This window comes from Artemia sp. Qi Xiang Cuo, chromosome 11, assembly GCF_049724085.1.
Source record: "Artemia sp. Qi Xiang Cuo chromosome 11, ASM4972408v1, whole genome shotgun sequence".
NCBI classification, from domain to species: domain Eukaryota; kingdom Metazoa; phylum Arthropoda; class Branchiopoda; order Anostraca; family Artemiidae; genus Artemia; species Artemia sp. Qi Xiang Cuo.
In genome coordinates, this window is record NC_142804.1 from 33,203,297 (window position 1) to 33,225,470 (window position 22,174).

Here is a 22,174-nt window from a genome sequence, read left to right on the forward strand (position 1 = left end):
TGATTCGTAGTTCCAAGTATTTGCCCATCAAGGTAACTTGGTATCGACGGTTGTCTTCTCTTCCATGGAAGAAATTCTTAGGGAAAATTCACGAAAGAAACGAGTTTTATTTCCAACTAATATCCCAAGCCTTCACCACTGGTAATTAATTGACACGGACAGCATATCTTGGTATGCCGTGAAGTCCACTCTGCCTTTTAAAGTATAACAATCTTATGTAAACGAAATACTTTGGAAAAGACAGAATTATAGGTACTCAACAATGCAATGTAATGTCTAGGAATATACATTTTCCATCTTCCTTATCATAGTCGGAATAGAGAAATAGAAGACACAGTTGTTGTTATTTTCCGAACTTACTACGGATCCTAAACCAAACGTCCCATATTCCCAACACTACGCCCACACAATTCGACAGAAGACTCCATACATGAATTATAATAATCGATGAATTTTCATCTATTTTTAGGCAAATACGGTATCAAAAGATTAATTAAAAGTCTCAATTCACCGGGTTTCGAAAAAAGTAAAATAAATACCATGTATTGACCACCAGTAATGGGAACAGCTCCGATCTTCGAGTTAATTTCCTTTATCTCAGCAACAGGTCCACCGATCAAGCTGGTTCCAGTGTCTGCAATAGCTTGGCAACCTCCATTACAAAGTTGACTTTCTTTCCCGTCGACGAAAATCCTAGAAAATAAAGCAAGAAAATTAGGAAAAGAGCAAAGGCATTTCGGGAAAAAGTAAAAAAAAACTGATTTATTTTCCAATATTCCTAGAAGAGACTTGCATCCTCAATTTATATCCATCAGCGTGGAATTCCAAGTTACAAGAATACTCAGAGTGACTCGTTTATAGAAGTCAATAGAAGGATTAAACTGTCAAAAGGTGAGCCTCCAACGTCGAAAAATCACAGTTAAAATCTTTGCCGTTGACTATTCTTTTTCTTGGTTATTAAATACTGCACTAACCCCAAACAATGGTTCCTTGCACCAGAATTTGCAAATTACGTATTGAGTCTTTTTTTTTCAGAAACCGAATAACTTGCACGTGGAATGCAAAAACCTCACAAATGATATATATAATAGAGAGAGACAAACAGAAGGAAAGGGAGAAAAAAAAATCTTCATTAGCAGAAGACAAGTAGAATATCAAATGATTAAACCTCCAAAATAATTATACAGATAATAGAAAAAACTCTACCTATCCATGGTAAATTGCCAGTAGCCTTGTTTAGTGACGGGTACATAAACAAAGTCTCCTTTGTATTTGTCAGGATCTGATCCACCCAAGATAAGTTCTCCGCCGACGTCATCATTCGGATTTCTATACGAGGACAAGACTAATTACATCGTTATAATTATAACAAGATAATAACAATTCGTTATATTAAACAATTTCTGTTGTTGGAAAAGAATTAGCCAGGTAGGCTACACTTACATTCATATTTCAAATGCAAAAACAACTTGAACAGTAATTCTAGGCCTTTCTGATATCCGTACGCCGAATTCGAAAGTATATTTGGTTCTTTACAGCTTACGATTCTTTTTATTAATGAACTTGTTTGATTAAATCCTTCTCCTTAACAAAAAAATTGGCATTTTTTCTAATTGGATCTTTTTTCTGTAGCATCGTAGACTTTGTTTAAAATCCATCGTCTTATTTTACAAGCAATTATAGAACCCGCTTCTAGTACAGAAAGGCTTCTCTGTTTAACAAAGGTCAATATAGGAAGTAATCATACAAATCAGGACATTTAGGGTAAGTGAAGGACAGTACATGCGCTTGGTTGAAACTCATCAGTTAACCTACTTTGAGGAGATGGATCCCCAATTTTATTCACTTGTTATCAGAGATTTGAATTAACAAATGAAGATGTAGCGTATTTTTTTAACACTCAGTGAGTAACAATTCAAATCGTAACGAACTTCGTAGTGATAGTTCGTATTTACGTGCACAAAACTGAAAGCTAGACGACAGTAACAACTGACAAGGTGACGAAATTAGCAACCCAAAAAGACAGCACATCCATCTTAATGAAAAGGCTTTTTTTGTTCTGTTTTCAATACCAGCACATCTACCCTAATTTCATATTTTCGATGGTTAAAAGGTTAATATATTTCAATACAAAGGAGGCTTAAGAGCTTTTGTAAGCACAAAGTGTAAAATTGAAAAGAAACAAATTAATCGAGGGTAAAAACAATCCAAAGAGCTATTCCTATGATCAATTCATAAGAAGTAAAAGAACTGACAATAAGTAACATATTCTTCTCGAATTCTAAAGTTTAGCACCTAAATTCACAAACGGCAAAATAAACCGGCTTGTAAGTTCTAACAAGATGACATTAGTTTAAACTCAAATTCTGTTATATTAGAAAAAATTCAAATGGCATATGTTAAAACTAAATCGCAAGAATAGAAGCCTGAACTGAAAATGGACAAACGTCATAAAAATGTAAGAGACAACCCACCTGTCAAGGTAGAAAGAAAACACAGGGTCAACAATGCCCTGGTCAACCATTGTGTTAAAAACAGGTTTAACACCATCTACAGATATAGTTGAGAATCCCATTCCCAGTATACCATCGAATTTAGCTGCAATGAATACTAAACCTGGTTCACTTACTGCTTCAGCGAATGTTTGATTTGAAGCAACTAGATTTCCAATCTGTAAAAAGAATGAAAAAAAACATAACAAAAAAAGCGAAGTAACCAAATTGTATCTTATATACAGGGTGATGTAATACACATATCTATTAACAGGCTTTTCTCAGGGGAATAATATCCCATCGTCATATTCCTTGATATGACGTCATAAATTGGTTTTCAGAGTTATTCCTTGGATTGTAAATTGCCAAAAAAAAACTTTACTTAAAAATTCAAACAAATACTGCAAAATTGTAACACTAAAATTAATTATTACCAACAACAGCAAAAACTAACCATCAAACACGTTTTTTGAAAGTTTAAGAACAGAAATACATTTTTTACATGAACTGATTTTTGGGCTCCATCGCCATTATTTACAACATATCTCGTTGTTTACTAGGTTCCAGTAAAGAAAAACCATTATCCCTAGCCGTTCCTGAAATTATGCTGATACGCCCTTTTTGACAATATGGATGCACATAACGTATTTTGGTTTGTTCAACATACCCTAAAAGTTTCTACTTAATACTACTGCTACTACTAACAACTCACTGCAGCACAAAGCGATCTGAGGCTAACACCGCTACGAAAAATCCTCCTCCATCTCTATCTAACCAAAGCATCCCTCTTTACACCCTCCCAGGAAGTTCTTATTTCCTTTAAATCTTTCCTTACGACATTCTCCCACCCCAACCAGGGACGACCTGTTTTTTTTTTGCCCTAGGCGGTTGGCCAACAAGGACAATCGTCCTTGCCATCTCAACCTTTCTCTCATTATAGCCGCAGAATGCGGGATCCAGAACCATACTTGACTGCTATCGTCACTGTAGCTTCCAATATTCTAACCTTAGTTCCCGGACTTATCTTCTTATTCTTCTAAACTGTTTTCACCTGTAAAAAAACACTTTTGGCCTTAGCCATTCTACAATTAACAACTTCACTGAACCCACAGGCCTTACTAGTATTGGTAGCAAGGTAAGTGAATTAGTCCATTTGATCGATCTTCTCGTTACGCAACATTACCTTTTCACCTTCGCTTACTCCTAGCCTTAGCGATTTAGTCTCCTTAACGTTAATTTTCAAACCTATTCTTGCACCCTGAACTCACAAAACCTTGGAAGTTCATTCATTTTAGTTTAACACACCCCTCAGCAACCCACGAAAGTTTTGAATTTATACCCTTCTTCGTTCTCGAGATTTTACAGATACGTCCTTTTGACAACCTAGATGCATACAGTAGGTTTTGATTCGGTTCAACATGCCCTGAAACTTTCAACATATACCCTTAGCTGTTCCTGGTATGTTGCAAATACGCAATTTTAACCAATCCAATGCACACAGTATCTTTTGGTTTAGTTCAACCAACCTGACATCACGGGGGAAGGGGTTGCAGGGGTGGCTTGGTATAAGAAAGGCCACCGGAGCGGGCTGCTTAACCTCCGATTACTTTCGGTTATTAAAAAGAACACTAGAACTTTCAAGTTCTAATAGAAGATTCCCCTCCCAAGCTTCTACAACTAACACAGCCAGTCCCTTATATAGGGACCGGGGGAAAATAACAAGTAAAAATCAACACATGGGAAGCACCTTGCTCTGTACTAAGTCAACGCTATTATATAAAGTTTAAAGTTTAAAATAGCCAAATGCTCAACTTGGGGTCATTGCCCCTGTACTCTGTGGATTGTATCTCCTCCCCCTTTTTTTGGACCTTTTAGCCACTCCAAATCAAATTGACTATCTTAAACTTTTATGTGTTGCCATCGGGACAGCTTCGACTTTTGAAAGACACTAAAACTTTCAATTTCTCACTAGTTTCTACAACGACTTTTTAATAAGTAGTGACAAGAAAAAAGCACATGGGGGAGATACTACTCTTTAACAAGTCAACAAAAAATTTCATTTCACATAAAAACAAATAAATATTTATCAGCTTTATGCCAGCTTTACTGTAAGTTTACAACCAAAAGCGAGATTAATAGCATCTTCGTTTTTCCCGCGTTTTGAAGACAGCTATAATCTTTTTAATTTCCATTTTAGAATCAGTACCAGACTGTAGCAGATATATAGCTTTAGTAAAATCAAAACAAAAAATATGGCTCACCGCGACCGAATCAGAGGATAGAAATCCAGACAAACTACCAGTTCCATAATGAATGTCGAACTCCGTCCCATTAGCCATGTATGTAGAAGACTTCTTACTGTCATATTTGTTATGCATCACTGAAGAAAAAAATACAAACATTCAACAATGAAGAAAACCTGAGCCGCCTCAGGAAAGCAATATCAGCTACCACTAAAGCTCCCAAAACGAACACTACCCTTTCTCTCTTTCACGGGTGTTCAAGACTCCCAGGGAGCTATCAAGCTAGAAAATAAATATCTAAAAAGCCCTCAAACTCTCACCCAAATAACCTTTAGAGGTATTCGTCAAAAGTTCTTAAAACTCCTCTTAATGATCACTATTCACAAATACAGCTCAAAGCGATAGAGCCTACATAACCACCTGAACCTATAAAAGAAGCACAGGTTACCTTCTGATATGGAATTCTAAAAAAAAAACAATATAATTTATTTCTTACGCGTAGCCTATTACAATAAAATTAAAGTTAATTAAAGCAAGAACAGATTAAAGGCCTTTGAATTAAAAACTTAAGAATGTTTTACCCGTTTGCTCCACTTAGGGAAGTACATTGAGTTGATAATTTTCTTACTTGGCCAACCGCAATTGATTGGCCAACCGCAATTTGGCTAGTAGTGACCTGTTCATAGTCGTCACTGATTAAGGCAATTAAACATGTGGGGGTATATGTAGCTGAAGTTTTGCGTATTAAAAAGGATGTAAAAGTAATAGCAGTCATAATTGCCTGTGATGTCGGTATTATGCGTAACTTAAGAAGTATTTTTCCTGTGTCTATTCTCCGTACTATCACCAGACCACACGTATTTATTTTAACGTTGTTGGATGGATCAGGTACGTTCAATATTTATTTCTTGTTTCTTCGCGCTAAAAAAAAACAATCAATCACAGATTAGAGAAATTTCTCAAGTACACTTTTGTTTCAAGTAATAGGATAAAGAATTTCTTGATGAGTAAGGATGGGCGAGAGGGGGGGGGGGCTGCTTTCTGTAAGTATTGATTGGCAATTCTCACGAGTTTTTTTTTTATTTATATATAAAGTTACATTTTTTCTCTTTTCTTTTTTTCCATTAAGTATGTAGTAAGTAAGTGAAATATTAAGTCCTGCCACAAACAAATCTGTATAGATTTTCACGTGGTAGGTCTGTTTAATATGACTTCTTTTTAACATTGGTATTTAATTAAAAATGAATACAAGACCATAATACATATATATATATATATATATATATATATATATATATATATATATATATATATATATATATATATATATATATATATATATATATATATATATATATATATTATATGTATATATATATATATATATATATATATATATATATATATATATATATATATATATATATATATATATATATATATATATATATATATATATATATATATATATATATATATATATATATATATATATATATATATATATATATATATATATATATATATATATATATATATATATATATATATATATATATATATATATATATATATATATATATATATATATATATATATATATATATATATATATATATATATATATATATATATATATATATATATATATATATATATATATATATATATATTTCTAAAAAAATGTTATGTATTGAATTTCAAAATTTACGTTGACTTTCAAAACTATTGTGAATAGAATTTGATCTAAAATATCCCTAATCCCTGTTTATACTTAAACCTTATTTTTATAACTTATATGATTTTCAAAAATTCTTGTTTTCTGCATATCAAAATCTATAATATGATGTAGAAGATGTATTTTGTTCCTTGTTATTGTATTTTTTTCTAATAAATTAATTCTCTCTCTCTCAACATTTATATACCGAAATTCATATGTTGAAATGGAAAAAAAAGTATGGTTGTTCCCACATAGAAAGAAATAGAAACAATATTGAGCCTGTAAAATTTTTTGATAAAAATGTTTTATTCAAGATGGTTTAAAACGACCAATCCAAAACTTTTGTTTTACCCATGTGTAATTTTCCACCAAACAAAGATATTCCATACCAACCATTTCATATGGTTTTTGGCACCACATATTATCCTATATTTGGCAAAGAGACCTTCATTTTTTATTAGATTTTTCATTTTTTTTTTCTTACTTTAGTGATAGAAAACATTCAAATAACTGATATACATCATTGCTTTCTTTATTCTATTTCTACTTCTTCCTAAGTTCTTGGTTCACTTAATGTTTGCTTTTTAATTTAACAACTATAAAATTTATTAGCCAGTAATGTTTTTAAGGAGTGCAATAAAATTAAAATATCTGTAATGGCAATTAACTCAGTCTTCATAGTTCTCTGTGATAACGATTTCAAAACCATATCTACCAGTAAAACAATTATTCCTCTAATAATTTGAATATAATGAGGTGGCCATGAGAGAATTAACAATTATTGAATAACTTGGTTTGGAATAAATTATCTTTCATTATTCCCGTGTGAACCCAAATAATTTAAATTAGCAACTAATTTTCTTATTCAATTGATTTTAGATGGTTCATTTAAATTTTCTAAACTCATTCGATTTCTGATTTCCCATAAAACCAAATAACACAAATTTCAGCTCTTCATTCTCCCCAAAATGTAGGCATTAAAAACACGATTTTCATAGCGTGTTCCATATTAACTTCATGAATATTCCATATTAATGTTTCCAAACAATCAACTTATATATTAGCTAAAAGTATACTTGACACAAACACCCAGCAGACAAATAACTATTTTTAAAACTGAAATAATTACTATATTTGACATAATTTAGGTTTCAAAAATATTATTTTCATATCCTATTTCATATCAATATTTTGAATATTCTATACTAGCGTTTCCACGTTATCAACATAAAGCTATAAGTAGACTTGATGCGCCTCCCTCCCTAAACATATTTCTTTCTAAAGCTATAATAGTTGTTAAATTTAGTATTACAGCTCAATATTTACAAGCTAGACATTATTTCTATTTCTATGTGAATGCCTTCAATTATAATATTTACATTGCTTTGATATTTATTATGCATCTGTATTGTTCAAGTTCCTTGACAAAACCCAAAATGAATTATAGACGTTGAATGATGGTTAATGAATAAGTTTTAATGTAAATGAATCAAGGCAGACGTTGAATTAACAATGAGTGCTACTAAAAACGGGAGAACTGAAGATGAATGTTCTGCGTTTCATGAGGAATGGACTGCTAAATATTTGTTTCATAATGTTAGAGGTCACTTATATTTTGTTCGCTATTAATTCATAGTTTCTTATAAATCAAATTAAAGTATATGTATTTATTCCCATGTTAGTAATGAAGTTTACAATGCAGCCCTCCAAAGGAAAAATTTGCATTTAGCACACACACTGGATTCAAAAACCATTTTCATACAGGGAATGCAACTTCATTTTGGATGGTGAAGATAGCAATCAGTTTTTCTTGCTACTTGAAACTATCAATGCATAGAAAGGCACAGGGCTTAAAGACAGATTCCTTTCTACTTTCCCTCACTCTGTCTAATGATTCAGTAATAATAAAATATATAAATACGAACTATCAGAGATATTTAAAAGTTTTGTCTTACAGCATGCAATATTGGACCATTTGCATTTTTTGGAAGGAATCCATAAATTCGAGGACCCAGTGTCAAAAACGACTTTGAAGCTCTGAGGTGGTGTTCCAATTGATATTTCTCCAAAATATTGGGCCTGAAAAGGGGGACATAATCAAATCAATCAATACTAGTGTATGGACAAAATAAATGAAGACTAAGAGGGATCAAAAGATCAAGTGAGAGACATTTCAAAAAGTCTATTATACCCTCATTTCATTTGTATTATTACGCTCTTATTACACACTTATCAAAATGTTTGAGAACTGAATATTTACAGATCGTGTATTTTTATCCCTTGTTTTTTATCGTTTTTGTTTTTCTTTATTTCTTAGTTCTTCACTGTTTTAATTTTCATTTACCTTTCAGGAAGTATGTGCTTTGTGCTGTTTTTTTTCAACACTGAATTAAAGTGCGAATTATGCATCCAAACAAGTTTTAACCCCTCTCCCCGAATCCGTGACTGAATCACACAGTGGGTGGACACCTCAATACTCAACATAGGAATAGACGCTTATAACAGTAAAAAAGGAACATGGCCAAGTTTACTTCTTTTTACTGTTATGAGTCAGGGGCTAAAAAGTCAAAATGAGCACATGTAATTAGGTTCAACTGCAACTGAGTAGTCCCACCACCCATTTTTAAAGGTCAAATCTATCAGAGGCAACACTTTTCTACACTTCAAGTGCACCGAGATACCAGGTGGCATCGAATCAAATGTCGAAGAGATCCATTTTAATTAGAGCTTTATAAGGTTCAAAAAGCAAACTGTGGATAGAAATGATCTGTGAAATCCCAGCAATGGGTTCAAATTCTGCAAATACCTATATCAAGCAGAAGTCAGGAGTTTTTACAGTCTGTCTTCAATCTCCTTGAATAAACAGTACAAATGCTCTGTCTTACGCATTAGTGACTACACTCGGTCTCAAACCCTCTTTGCTAGACAGTGCATACATACCATACCTAGCCCCCTTGAGTCAACGGCACACATATTCTTTTCTCTAATCTCCTTTCATAACAAATAAATATGTTTTGTTTCCATACTCATTTGGAGGCAATGTCCCCACCCTATTCGATAAATAGGGTATATGTTCAACCTTCTTAGCCCCTTTGGTCAATAGCATGAAATGTCTGTTCTGGTCCTCTGTTGTTTAAAATTACAATATGAATACCCTAATTCAGAGGACTTTTATCACAAAGAATACATTTTATTTCACCAATAGCCTTTACTTATCCCACTGCACACAGAAATAACAAATCTATGCATATTCCACCATGTATATGGTCAATAGTGTATATGCTCTGTCTCCCCACCCCCCCACCCACAGTCCTCAGGGCGAACACTATACCCCTACCCCCGTTAGCCAGGATTGTAGTATGACTGTCTCCTAAATAAAAAAGAAATGAGATTTCCGCTAAAGTTGGTCTATAAAAATATCCACGCTTATTGATCATTGGCTCAGTGACATCCTTGATCCTGCCCCCCCCCCCACGCAATGCAACCTCTTTCTCACCCACCAGCTCTGTATAAATAGACATGTTTTACCTTATTTGATTCTTGATCATTCATGAATTATTTAAGGAATGACTCTAAATTATTAAATGTTTAACACTGAAAACATTTAAGGTCAAAGTGTGGTTGTTCTAAGTCAAACCTCTCTTAACACACGTTTCCCATATAATGTCTGGCTTCTATAAAAATTTCTATTGAAGGTTTTTTTTTTTACCTCGTTTAGTGCAAATCTGATACAGTGTTTCAGTATTGAAGTCAAAAATAAAAAAACTAATATACGTTCCAAAAATTGTAATTTATATACACAAAGCGGATGTTTAAGAGTATCTGAAAGTGCTGATTATATATCTTAGGCTAATATAGCAACATGGATGTTCAAAATTAAAATATATGTAGTACATACTTCACTAATGGGGAATATGTCACACGTTATTGCAAGTACAAGTCGTGCAAAAAAAAATAATTTGTGATTAGGTGGCCCAAAGCTAGGCAAGTGCCATCTTCAATTCTCCCACCTATTCCTAACTTTTCTAACAGACATGTTGCCATTCTTTTGATTTGTGATTGTTCAAGAATTTCTTAAAGAATGGTCCTAATGATAAAATGTTAATCATTAAAAATTAATAAGAACGCACTTTGATTGTCTTAGATAAAAACGAACTAAGCACCCATTTCCCAGCTGATAGAAGAGCTTTAGCGAAAGTCCTATCCCTGTCGGTATACCAGATAAATAGGTTAAGGTGATCAGTGTTATGCACGAGAACAACATTACTGCAATTAGGATAGCAAATGAGGTTAGTAGCTTGCTTCACATTAAATCAGGAGTTAAGCAGGGATGCACCCTATCCCAAGTCATATGGATCATTTTGATGGACTTTGTCATACAGAGCACAGCAAAGGCGCTGGGAGAACACGGAAATAATTGGGAAAGTAAAACTCTCCTAGACTTAAATTATGGCGATGACTTAAGCATCCTAGATGAAAATGTTAGCAGAATGAAAGAATTTTTAGAGGTTTTGAGGGTTCACGGTGCAAGAATAAGTTTGAAAATTAATGTTAGGAAGACTAATTCGCAAAGAATAGGAATAACTGAAAGTGAAGAGGTGATGTCGGGGAGAGCTTCACTTACCTAAGTTGTATTATAAGTAAAGACGGTGGCTGCAGTGAAAACGTTAAAAATAGAATAGCAAAGATCCAGGGTATTTTTTCACAGTTGAAAAAAAGTTTGGAAGAACAGGAAGATAAGTCTGCCAAGCATGGCAGTCGTAAGGGAAAAATTTAAGGGAAACGGGAACTTGCTGGGAAGTTTAAAGAGGGAGACTTGAATATATTGGGACGGATGAGGAGCGTGCGTAGCTGTGTTGGTCTATGGCGGCTTGATGCTACAGTGAGTGTTAGTAGTTGTAGTAGTAGTAATTGATAACTGCAAAAATAGGTGTAAAAGGGTTTCTGAAATTGTTCATTTCGAATTTGAGACTAATTTTGCAATGTAGGATTTAACAATTGTCAATTTAATTGACAATAAATTATCTATACAAGGTGTCAAAACGATGAGCATAATGAACAGAATGAAGGATGGAAGAAGCAAAGCATACACAAAGCATTTATTTTGATTTACAACTTACATTCCATATTTCTTTTTTAATCTTTAGTATTAAGCAGGAGGAGTAATTATGCTCTACCAAGGGTATTAGAGCCTTTGATAGGGGCAGAAGGTATTGAAACCGCTCCACATTCCTCTAGGGTAATATGTTTTTGTATCTAGACTAATTACTCTTTACTTTTGTTTCAAAAATTAGTTTTTTTTTCGTTTTAATCTTTTGTTCTTTTTATTATTCTTAAAACTAAAAAAATAATTTTTTCTCAAAGCCAATTTAATTACTAAATATTGCATTTTCCTTTTCTGGGGTGGGTTTGTGGTAATCCTACTACTACAATAAATTCATACCAGCATTAACAACCTTACCAGTGAATGATCCTCCTCTATCCGAATGGTTTCAGCTTCCTGTTTTAATTAGCTCCCAAGAAATTCTCAAAATTTTGAGGATTTTTTTTTGTAATTTCATGACAATGTTAAGTGGTATTACACTATGACCAGGAAGATGACTCAAAAAGTATTCAAAGTTAAATAATTTTTCCCCTGCTAGTTCTCATATGGATAAAGCTAAAAATAAAAACTTAACAAAATGAAAAATCAAGCAGCTTACATCCATATAGTTTGAAAGAGGTTCAGGCATGGGAGTACTAAGACTTCCCCATTTGTGACGAACATAGTCTATTGAAGTTCCAACACTTTCCAAATGCCTTCGCACAGAATCTGATTTTTGAAGTTTAACCCTATAATATGAAAAATAACAAAGTGAAATGAATAAGTTGAAAAGTTCAGAAAAAAGTAAATAAATCCTGTTCAAGTCAAACACACAAAATTTATTTGACTATCAAATGTAATGTGTTCCAAAAGCGTGGTTGAACACTAATTTGTTCAAAAAACTAAATAATACTTCTCTTGACAAATTGTTAAAAGTGGAATATTGCATTCTAATCAGGTATCTATTTACATGCCCATTTTTGTACATAATTTGGCATACCAGTGTTTTTACATAATATGCGACACATACAAAAAGGAAGAGTTTTTGTTTCCAAGAGAAGCCCCACTGTCTTTCTTCCTTTTGCTGTCTCTTTTTCTTGTGTGAACCTTCTTGCTCTTTGATTAGTTCACATGCTTTTATTTGGCAAAAAACATGCCCAATGTCTGTCGTTTTGCCTTCATTGTAGGATTCTCTAAAATCCCTCATAGCATTATCGCTGAACATTTCCCACAGCACTATTGGCTGTCAGAACAATATTTTAAATATACTATGTTTTCAGTAAAGCACAAATGATGCTCTTGACTTTATAAGGTTTAGGGGTTCAACAGTGCTACTCCTTTTTGCAGTAATTTCTACATGTTTTAAGATTTAAAAAATTTCATTTTAACTTTTGTTTCCTGTTAGCTATAGCAGCATTCAGCTATAGCAGTATTTCTTATCTTTACGTTTAATCTGATTATTCATTTTAATATCTGTTTTGGGTTTCATTTATTTATTGATACCAACTTTTATTTATGCTTTAGGTACTATATGATTATATTTCTATTTATCTTAAACTTTAATATGGCCCTGTAATTTTCTTTGAAAAGCTTCTTTTTTGGAATATTCTAACTAGTTTCTCTTTGTCTTTAATTGCATGCTTTTACCATGGATTAATATTAGAAATATCTGCAAAGCTTTTTTTTCTTAAGAATCAAACTTTTGGATTGTACTTTAGATTTCTGACAGAATTTTAACATTCACTCAAAATTTTTGATCAGGAGTGGTTTTATGCAATAAATTGTAATAACAGTTTTGCTCTACATCAGTCACTCAATGTTTTTAATCACTGTACCCCTTTTCAAGTCATTTTACCTACTTTGAACAGCTCCCCTCCTTCATCACATTGTATATTTCGTATTGTGTCCATAGATGGAAGTTAAAAGACTTCTTATTTTTATTAAAAAAGGAGAGAATACATTTATACTCATGTCTAGCAAAAATATACACAAATACAAAATACTAAACAAATGCAGGTAAACAGCAACACAAACTTGAGTGCTTTATTGGATATGATCCCTAATTCATTGTCAACTGATACCCAAAGATTCCTTTTTTTTAATATTCTTTTCAAATACTTCAGGCTGGTCTTTTTAAAAACTAGTTTTCAAAAAATCTGTTTTTTTTCATCATTGATTCATTTTTATCTGAAGAATCAAAGATGGCTGTTGTTATTTTGGAGTGTTAAATTTAACTTGGTAATTTTTAGAAAAAAATATCTGATAAGAACGCAAAAGTCTGGAGTCATTTTTGTTGTTGTGCGATTTAGATGACAACTCAAAAGAATGATCTTAAAAAAAAATTGGACTTTCTGTCAAAGTCCAAACAGCCCAGTGTGGCCTTTACCACAAGATAGCCACCTCACTTCTGCAGGAAGAAGCAGTATAGAACAAACACTTTCCATCTTACAACGCAAGAGTTTTAAAATATCTTGAGTTTTTAGGTCATCACACTATGTATTTAACTATGAAATCATCCAATTTTATTGCTTCATCAAGAACAGGTTTTAAATCACCATACATGTTAAAGCAGGCTTTTTGGAGTGCTAAATTTAAGTTGGTTATTAGTAGAATATCTTATAAGCACACAAAAGCTTGGAGAAATACTTTGTTGTGCAATTTGGATGAAAATTGAAAAGAAAGGTCTTCAAAATAAGTTGAACTTGGGATCTAATTTCCAATAGCCAGGTAATGATTTTGCTGCGAGAAATGAAATGAATGAAAAGCAAAAGGCAGAATGTGTACTTTCCATGTCACAACACAGAAATTTAAGATACTTTTAATTTGTAGGTTTTTTGATTTTTTAAATTAACCAATTGTATAACTTCATCAAGTACTGCTTTTAAATCACCAGATAGGTTTTGGATGCTAAATTTTGTCTATGAATGCAACAGTGACTCTGATTGAAATTAGGCACTACTCTTAGGAAATTAACCAGAAATCCAATGTAAATGCCTGATTTAGGTTTGAAACAGTAGGTACACAATCCAACATAGTTAATCCAATCAATACCATTGAAATAAAAATAATAGCTCATCACATTAAATATCCTCCCCTCTAGTGTGTTCTGTCAATACTTGAAAAAGTAATAAATCTTCTTATTTACTGTTTTTAATTTTCGTAATAATTATCTGCTTAACATCATAGGACACAAATTGAATTATTTGAGATATTGTGTTGCTTATTTTATTTTCTTGTTCTTTTCCAAGCATACAACAGACAACACCTCTTGTACAGGTAATTGTGAGTTTGTTTTAGTGTTTTTTTAAGTGAGGTTGAGCTGTGCCGTTTTTCCTTCTTCTTTTTTTCATTAGAAATTATGGGAATTTCAATTAAGACTATTTAGTCTTCCTTTTTTTCAGTCTATATGATGTGTGTTGAACTATTACAGGTTGCTGCAGTTTATATGTCTTCCAGTAGCTTTATAGATTCCAGGAATTGGACAATCCAGGTATATATTTTGAGCAAAATACCATTTCTGACGGTATGGTCAGCCAGGCTTTTAACTGATGATTGAAGTCTGTGGTGTTTGAAGCACTTTAACAGTTTATTTTGAAGGGTACACTGCGAATGCGTTAGCACATTACATTCAAGTAGGCGATGGTTGATTGTTTTATTCTTGATATTGCACAGTATGCAATATGGGGACTAGAGTCTTAGGCTAGTAACTTTTGGGATTGATAAAAGAAAGCCTGTAGGTTAGGGCCATTTGAGCCTGCATGTATTGTATAGTAAATTTTGGAATGAAGTTTAGTGAAAAATGGAGATAAATTTGGTTTAATCCCCGAATTATTTCATTTCCTGCATATTTTTTTTCACTCAACTTCTTTCTTCTTTTGTTGGTTGATAGCGGTGATAGTAACAATTTGATAACGAAAAATTATTTCTTTTTTTGAAATAAGTTTCTTTCTTGAAAAGGTGTTTACAGTGAACGGAAAATATTAACGGAAAAGATCACTAGAATTGTGCACTTCTGGCAAAAAACACTAGAATTTGTGGAGATATAGGTTAAAGCACGGGGAATCCAATGGTGACGAGAAGAACGTCGAGAGGACGCTTGAAAACACCTTTAAGAGCACCCGAAGTGCTAAAAAAAAGTGCAAGTTTACCAGTCTCTCTACAGACACATCAAAACTTCTGACAATACGTTTTAAGATATGGAGATTTCAATGGCAGCTAAATAAAAAGCAACAGATTGCTCTGAAGTGCGCAATAGAGCGCTAAAAAAAAACACATAGACCGCAAAATAGAAGCGCCTATTCCATGGAAAACAAAAACTGGCAAAAACATAGTTTGGAGTACTAGAAACTCGACTATTACAAGAAGCAGCTTGAGTTTGTCTGTCCAAGCGCGTATTTGCGTGCTCAAAAGTGTAAAACTCATGGAACGTTTTGAGAAACTCTGGAAAAAGTGGAAATACTGTATGAAATATGGGAAACCCAATGGTGATCGATACGAAGTCAAGCGATTGCTCTATAGCGTCTTATTAAGCACACGAAGCGTTAAAAAAACGCAAGTTTACCAGCCTCGTTACAAAAGCATCAAAATTTCTGTTTTCCGAACGAACTGAAATTCCGAAATGTGAAGGAACAGCAGACTGCAGAAGATTACGGAATGGACTCGGCATTTATGAAGAGGTTCCAGACAAACACTAAAAACCTTGTAAATACCCTAATAGAATATGGTAATCCTTTCGAAAGTATGTATGACAGTCTCGTTTCCATCGACTCCGGGAGAGTACCCCATTGTCGTGCAATTAGTAATTACCACAGTCTGGAAATTGTTGGCTACTCCCAGTATGATACTATTGTGGAAGAGCGTTTTGACTTACAAAGCCCATTGTATCACCAATACGCCAAAACAAGATGCCATTATTTTCAACTCCCATTTCAACATCGGTACCAAAGTCAAAGTCGATCCTTCAGATGGCCAAGTCAGATTCGGCCCTATTTGCCAAACTCTGTATTGGCTGCAACACAAGAGGCGCTGACTTGGAGGAGTTTTTTCAAACACGAGAACCAGCCTTTCCCTCCTTCAATCTCTGATCAGGGTAATCTGAGATTCGGCACGAAGTCTGATATTGTAACTCTGCTCACAGCTTATTCTTCTGAAGTTGTGAGTGAGAAATCTCCCCCTGATTCTAAGGTTTTTGACGGTGCTGTCCTAGTCCACCTTATAAAGCCAAAAAGCAAGTGGTTTGGTGAATATGTTACAGAGGAAATCTGCCAATACCTTTGTAAGCAGTTCACAAGTAAAACACAGCGAGTTGACGCCGTCCTTGGCGTTTTAAGTCCGACACTTTGAAAACTTCTACAGACGAAAAGCGAAGCAAGGCTATGTATCATTTTTTTTATTTATTTAAAATAAATCAACCACAACAGCAACATTTTAAGAAATTTAAAAATAAATTTCTTGTGAATTGTTGTCTCGATTTATCAGTAGTTGTACCGACCCAATCGTGCTCAAAATCCTCCTCAGGGCCAAATTGTGGTGTTTTCTTTTGTGGATGGTGAAGTTTTCCCCACAGTAGAGTGCATACGGTCTTGTATCATATTGCTACCTTTTCCTGTTTAGCTTAAAGCTTATTCCAATAGGTAATGTAAAGAACTCCCCCTAAAAAAAGTCCCTCCGGATCCCACCCTAAATACTAATGAAATTGATCCATTTTTGCCCCATCTTGGCTGGTCAAGCTCTCTATCACAAAGTTCACATGAAAGCTCAAATTCTGAGAATAGGGCAATGATCAGTGTTGGAGCTAATGTCACCATAGATGATAATGGATTTCAAGAGGTCCTTTTTAGGAGCTCCAAAAAAAGGAAAAAAACGTCCCCAATCAAAAGTATCTCCCTTCCTCCTGTCAAGGTTTGTCCTTCCCGAAACTTGGGCATTTCTCTCAAATTACTCCTAATACTCCCTTTGAAATAACAAAGATTAATACAACAAGGGTTGAAAATTTCAAAATGTTAAAATCAATGTTTTCTCTTAACATTCATAGTGATGGATCTTTGCTAATAGCTGTCCGAGATCAGAAATCAGCAGATATAATACTTAATCTAAAATCTCTTCTGAATACCCCAATTAATTCATCTAAATGGAACCCAAAACAATCCCCAACAAAAAAAAGTAGTATATAATGTTCCCCTAGAATTACCAATTCAGGAATTAAAAGAAGGGCTCTCAGATAGGGCTGGTAACTCAATCCCTGTAGAAGATGTCACTCAACTCGGTAAACCCAACTCTAATGGATTAAAAACAAGTATATCTTTCTTATTTACACTGAAGGAAAAAATTAATATCCCAGAAAAGTTATTCCTATTTGGGCAAATCAAACTGCACAAGGAAAACAAGCCAAAGCCTATCCAGTGTCAGAAGTGTCTGAAACTGGGACACACAACAAATAAATGCAATGAAATTCTCCTAGTCTGTAGTAATTGTAAAGGCTCCCATCCTAAAGATTTGACAACTTGCAACAACACTCAGCCTACGTGTATCAATTGTAAAGGCCCACATGAATCCACCAATAAATCCCAATGCCCTGCATATAAGAAAAGAGTACTAAGACTCCAAATAGCAAGAGAGAAGGCCATTCCATACCCTTTTGTAGTTATGGAAGCAAATGCTGCCCAATCACACCAAAATAAAACCCATATTGAAATTAAATAAAACTCTGAATTCAAACACTCCCAATGCATCAAGTACTCCTTACAAAACACCATCCTTCAAACCTCCTAGCTCACATCTCTATCAGAAAGAATCACAAAGCCAACAAGCCTCCTTGCCTACTGAGATGAGGTCGGCCTGGCACCCCCTCCCAACAAGAAACAAACCAGAAACACTACCAGGAATTAATCCCTTAACTGACAAACTGGATGCACAACCGAACATGCAAACCCCGAGTATATAATTATTCATTCCAAACTGCAGTGCAGTTCAGACCTTGAATATACAACAAAAACAGGAAACCAAATTCATTGCCAAATTTGCAAAAATCTACATACCTCATAACATGCTCATTCAAGCAAAAAAAGATCTTGCTTTACTATTAACAAAGCTGAATATTGATACACAGTCATATGGAAAATAAATCAACAACACACCACATATCAATACTCCAGTGGAACGTAAGATCACTTACAGAAAATAAGTTAAATGAACTAATATCTTTTATGAATAATAATTCCATCAATATTGCTTGCCTCCAGGAAACTCATTTAAACCAAAATCAACAAATTAAGTCTCTGGGATACACTATCCTGAGAAAGAATAGATCATCAGAGAGAAAACGAGGTGGAGCAGCTTTAATAGTTAAAAATAATATAAAATTCTGTGGTATGTACTCTCCAGATTTTGTAAATGATGTTGATGCAATTGGTATCAGTGTTTGGCTGAATAATACAAAAACTTACATATTAAGCTTTTTTAACCCTATTGACCCAACTACAGATGCCAATGATTTCTTCAGCTATATCAATAATTCTAATATGTTGAAAAATATCATTATTTGTGGAGACTTTAATGCCCACAGCCTTTTGTGGGGGAATAAACCTGCAAATAAAGCTGGTAAGTTCATTGAGCGTATGATTTCAAATAATAATGAATTAGTTGTTGCTACCCCTCCAAACATGAATACATATTTCAACCCCAAAAGTGGCAGTTTCTCTACAATTGACCTACAAATTGTGTTTTTAAATATTTTGAATAAAACTTATATAAATAAAATTGATAGTCTATGTACTGACCACTTTGCCATAGTTTGCTCCCTAAACGAACCTGCTGAAACCCTATCACATACCTCCAAATATATCAACACTAAAGCAAATTGGCCTATGTTCCACATTAAGCTAAATGATGAAATTACAAGTTTCACCCAAAATTCATGCATTTCAAACGCAACAGCTGACAGACATGCTGAAGTTTTGGCATCTTTACTAATAAATACAGCTAATCATGCTATCCCCAGGACAACACCCAGGATAACCTTCCTAAACATATTCCCAAAGCATGGTGGACAAATGAGTGCCAACATAAATGGAGAACGAAAAAAGCAGCTTGGAGAACATTCTTAAATAAACATCACCAACTACATATTTAAAAAAATTACAAGCAGAATCTAATCTAAAAGGGACCATAATAAACGCCAAATATAGCTACTGCAACAATTTTGCAAATTATCTCTCCTGAGAAACACATGAGGCAATTATACATAAAGTCATAAGCCACATCTGTGGGAAACAGACTTCCCCCAATCCACTCCTGTATGAGCTTATACATAATAATACCCATTATGACAATGATAATGAAAAAGCTAAGCTATTTGCCACTCTTTTTGTTAATAAGTTAACATCAAATAATTGTAGCAAAATGCCCACAATTCCTATGAACCCAAGTTACCGACCTCGCCCAGGATCCGATTATATAACCAGCCCATTTTCAATCCAGGAAATGAATAATGTAATACATCATATTAGGACCATGACTAGCGGCATCTGTGACAATATACACCCTACATGGATAAAGAATCTCATCCCTTCATAAAAAGAGGAAATTCTAAATTGTTATAATCATTCTTGGGCTTCATCTATATTCCCCAATATCTGGAAATGTTCGTCCCTCCTACCAATCCTATAGAAAAATAAACCCAAAAATAACCCTGAGCCTTATAGGCCTATAATAATTACTCCTGTGATGGGGAAAATAATGGAGAAAATGATATATTACCAACTCCTGTGGTTTGTTGAAAAAAATAATATGATCCCTCACACTCAAACTGGCTTCAGGAAACACCATTCCTCAACAGATGCTTTCATATTGTTAACAAATGCAATAAATGAATCATTCTAAAAAAATAATGTCCTAGTTGCAGCTTTCCTAGATTTTCAAGGGGCATATGACAGTTTGAACCACCAGATATTTTTAATTAAACTTACTAAGCTGGGACTGCCCTCCAAGCTATCATATTTTATAAAATCTTTCATAGAATTTCAAAATTTCATTGTTTGTGTAGGTTCACCCTCTTCACCCTAAAATATAATAACCAAAGGCCTTACTCAGGGAGCAGTCCTCAGCTGCCTCCCCTTTGCCCTATATCTCTGGGACATGAACCTCCCCCACACGAATCTACAATATGCTGATGATCTGGTACTATGGTCATCTGGCAACACCTTTGAGATTGCACAGTCAAAGCTGAAAAAGTCACTTTTCCAATTTGAAAAATTCTCTCAACATTCAGATTTACCCATTGCACCTACCAAGTAAAAAATAATCCAACTTCACCGAAAGCGAAATAATGTTAATGCAAGACTAACTCTAAATGGAACAACTTTTCCATTAATCATATTAATTACCTAGGTCTCATGCTTGACCAAAGACTTAATTTCCACCTCCACATTTCAAACACAATAAAAAAATGCTATAGAAAAACAATTATACTAAAAAGACTTCTTTCCACACCCTGGGGCTGTAAGGAGAAAACCTTACTCCAGTTTTATAAATCACATATAAGACCCCGTATTGACTATGGGCTCATCGTCTATGCTGCATGTGCAAAGACCCAGATACAAAAAATTGAAACAATACAAAACGATATAATACGTCTCATATTTGGTATTAGGAAACCCACAAACACCAAGTTTCTGCTTATGGAGAGTGGAACAATAAGGGAGAGACGTACATTTCTCTTGATAAAACATCTTACAAAAATTGAATCAAATAGCGCATACACTCTACATAATTGGTTAAGAAATCCAGCCATGTATAGAGGCATTGCAAATGAGTATGACATTAATCAGAAGAAATTCCCCGTACCCGCAAAGTCTATTGCACCAACTTTCCCCCAATCCCCGCCATGGAATTTGTCAATCCCCAAAATAAATACTGATTTCTCAAAGTGGACTAAAAAATTAAACCCCATCACTTTTGTCCAGAAAAAATTTGCTGAACTTAATACAATTACTTATAAAAACTATTTCTAAATCTTTGTTGATGGGTCCAAAATGAATGAGAAGGTAGCAAGTGGTGCCTTCCTTTCTCACCTGAAAATTGCAATGGGTGAGAGATTGTATAATAATGTATCTATAATGTCTGCAGAGTTAAATGCCATAATTAACTCTGCAGTTAATTCTTTCTTTGCTTGTTTTTGGAATCTTTTCTTTCAAATATATTCTCAATTCTCTGTGGGTATTTTCTAAAAATTGTTCCATTACTGTTTTATCTACTATTTCCGTTATCTTTTCTTTTATTTCTTCCGGGTCTTCTAACATTCTATAGTTTCCTAATTCTAGCCATTTTAAACACATATATTTCAATTTGTACCCGAATTCTTTATACGTTTCATTGTCTCGTTTTCTTTCGCTTCTAAATCTCCTTTGAAAGTGCTCGGGGGAGAGTTGCAACTTTTCAAAAATGGCTTGTTTTAGTCTTTCAAAATCTTTTGAGTAGTCCATTGTTAATGCTTTATATGCAAGATGCGCTTTGTAGTTAAGGAGGGGCTGTATTCTTGTCACCCAATTTTCTCTCGACAACCCACTTAAATCCGCCGTTTTTTCAAAATTGTATATGTATAAATGTACATCTTCCTTTTCTTTCATTGGTTGAAGGT

The 22,174-nt window shown here is 33.8% G+C and overlaps 1 protein-coding gene across 1 annotated transcript in view; it reads right to left on the reverse strand.

Moving 5' to 3' along the window:
- cathD (cathepsin D) overlaps positions 1–22,174 on the reverse strand; it is a 45,348-nt gene that overhangs the window by 4,736 nt on the left and 18,438 nt on the right. Inside the window, exons 2-7 of the mRNA XM_089096716.1 lie at positions 12,158–12,287; positions 8,411–8,534; positions 4,754–4,872; positions 2,475–2,671; positions 1,207–1,329; positions 540–693 (exon numbers count right to left, since the gene is read on the reverse strand). Coding sequence (XP_088952842.1) covers positions 540–693; positions 1,207–1,329; positions 2,475–2,671; positions 4,754–4,872; positions 8,411–8,534; positions 12,158–12,287 — 847 coding nt within the window. The remainder of the gene's footprint in view (positions 1–539; positions 694–1,206; positions 1,330–2,474; positions 2,672–4,753; positions 4,873–8,410; positions 8,535–12,157; positions 12,288–22,174) is intronic.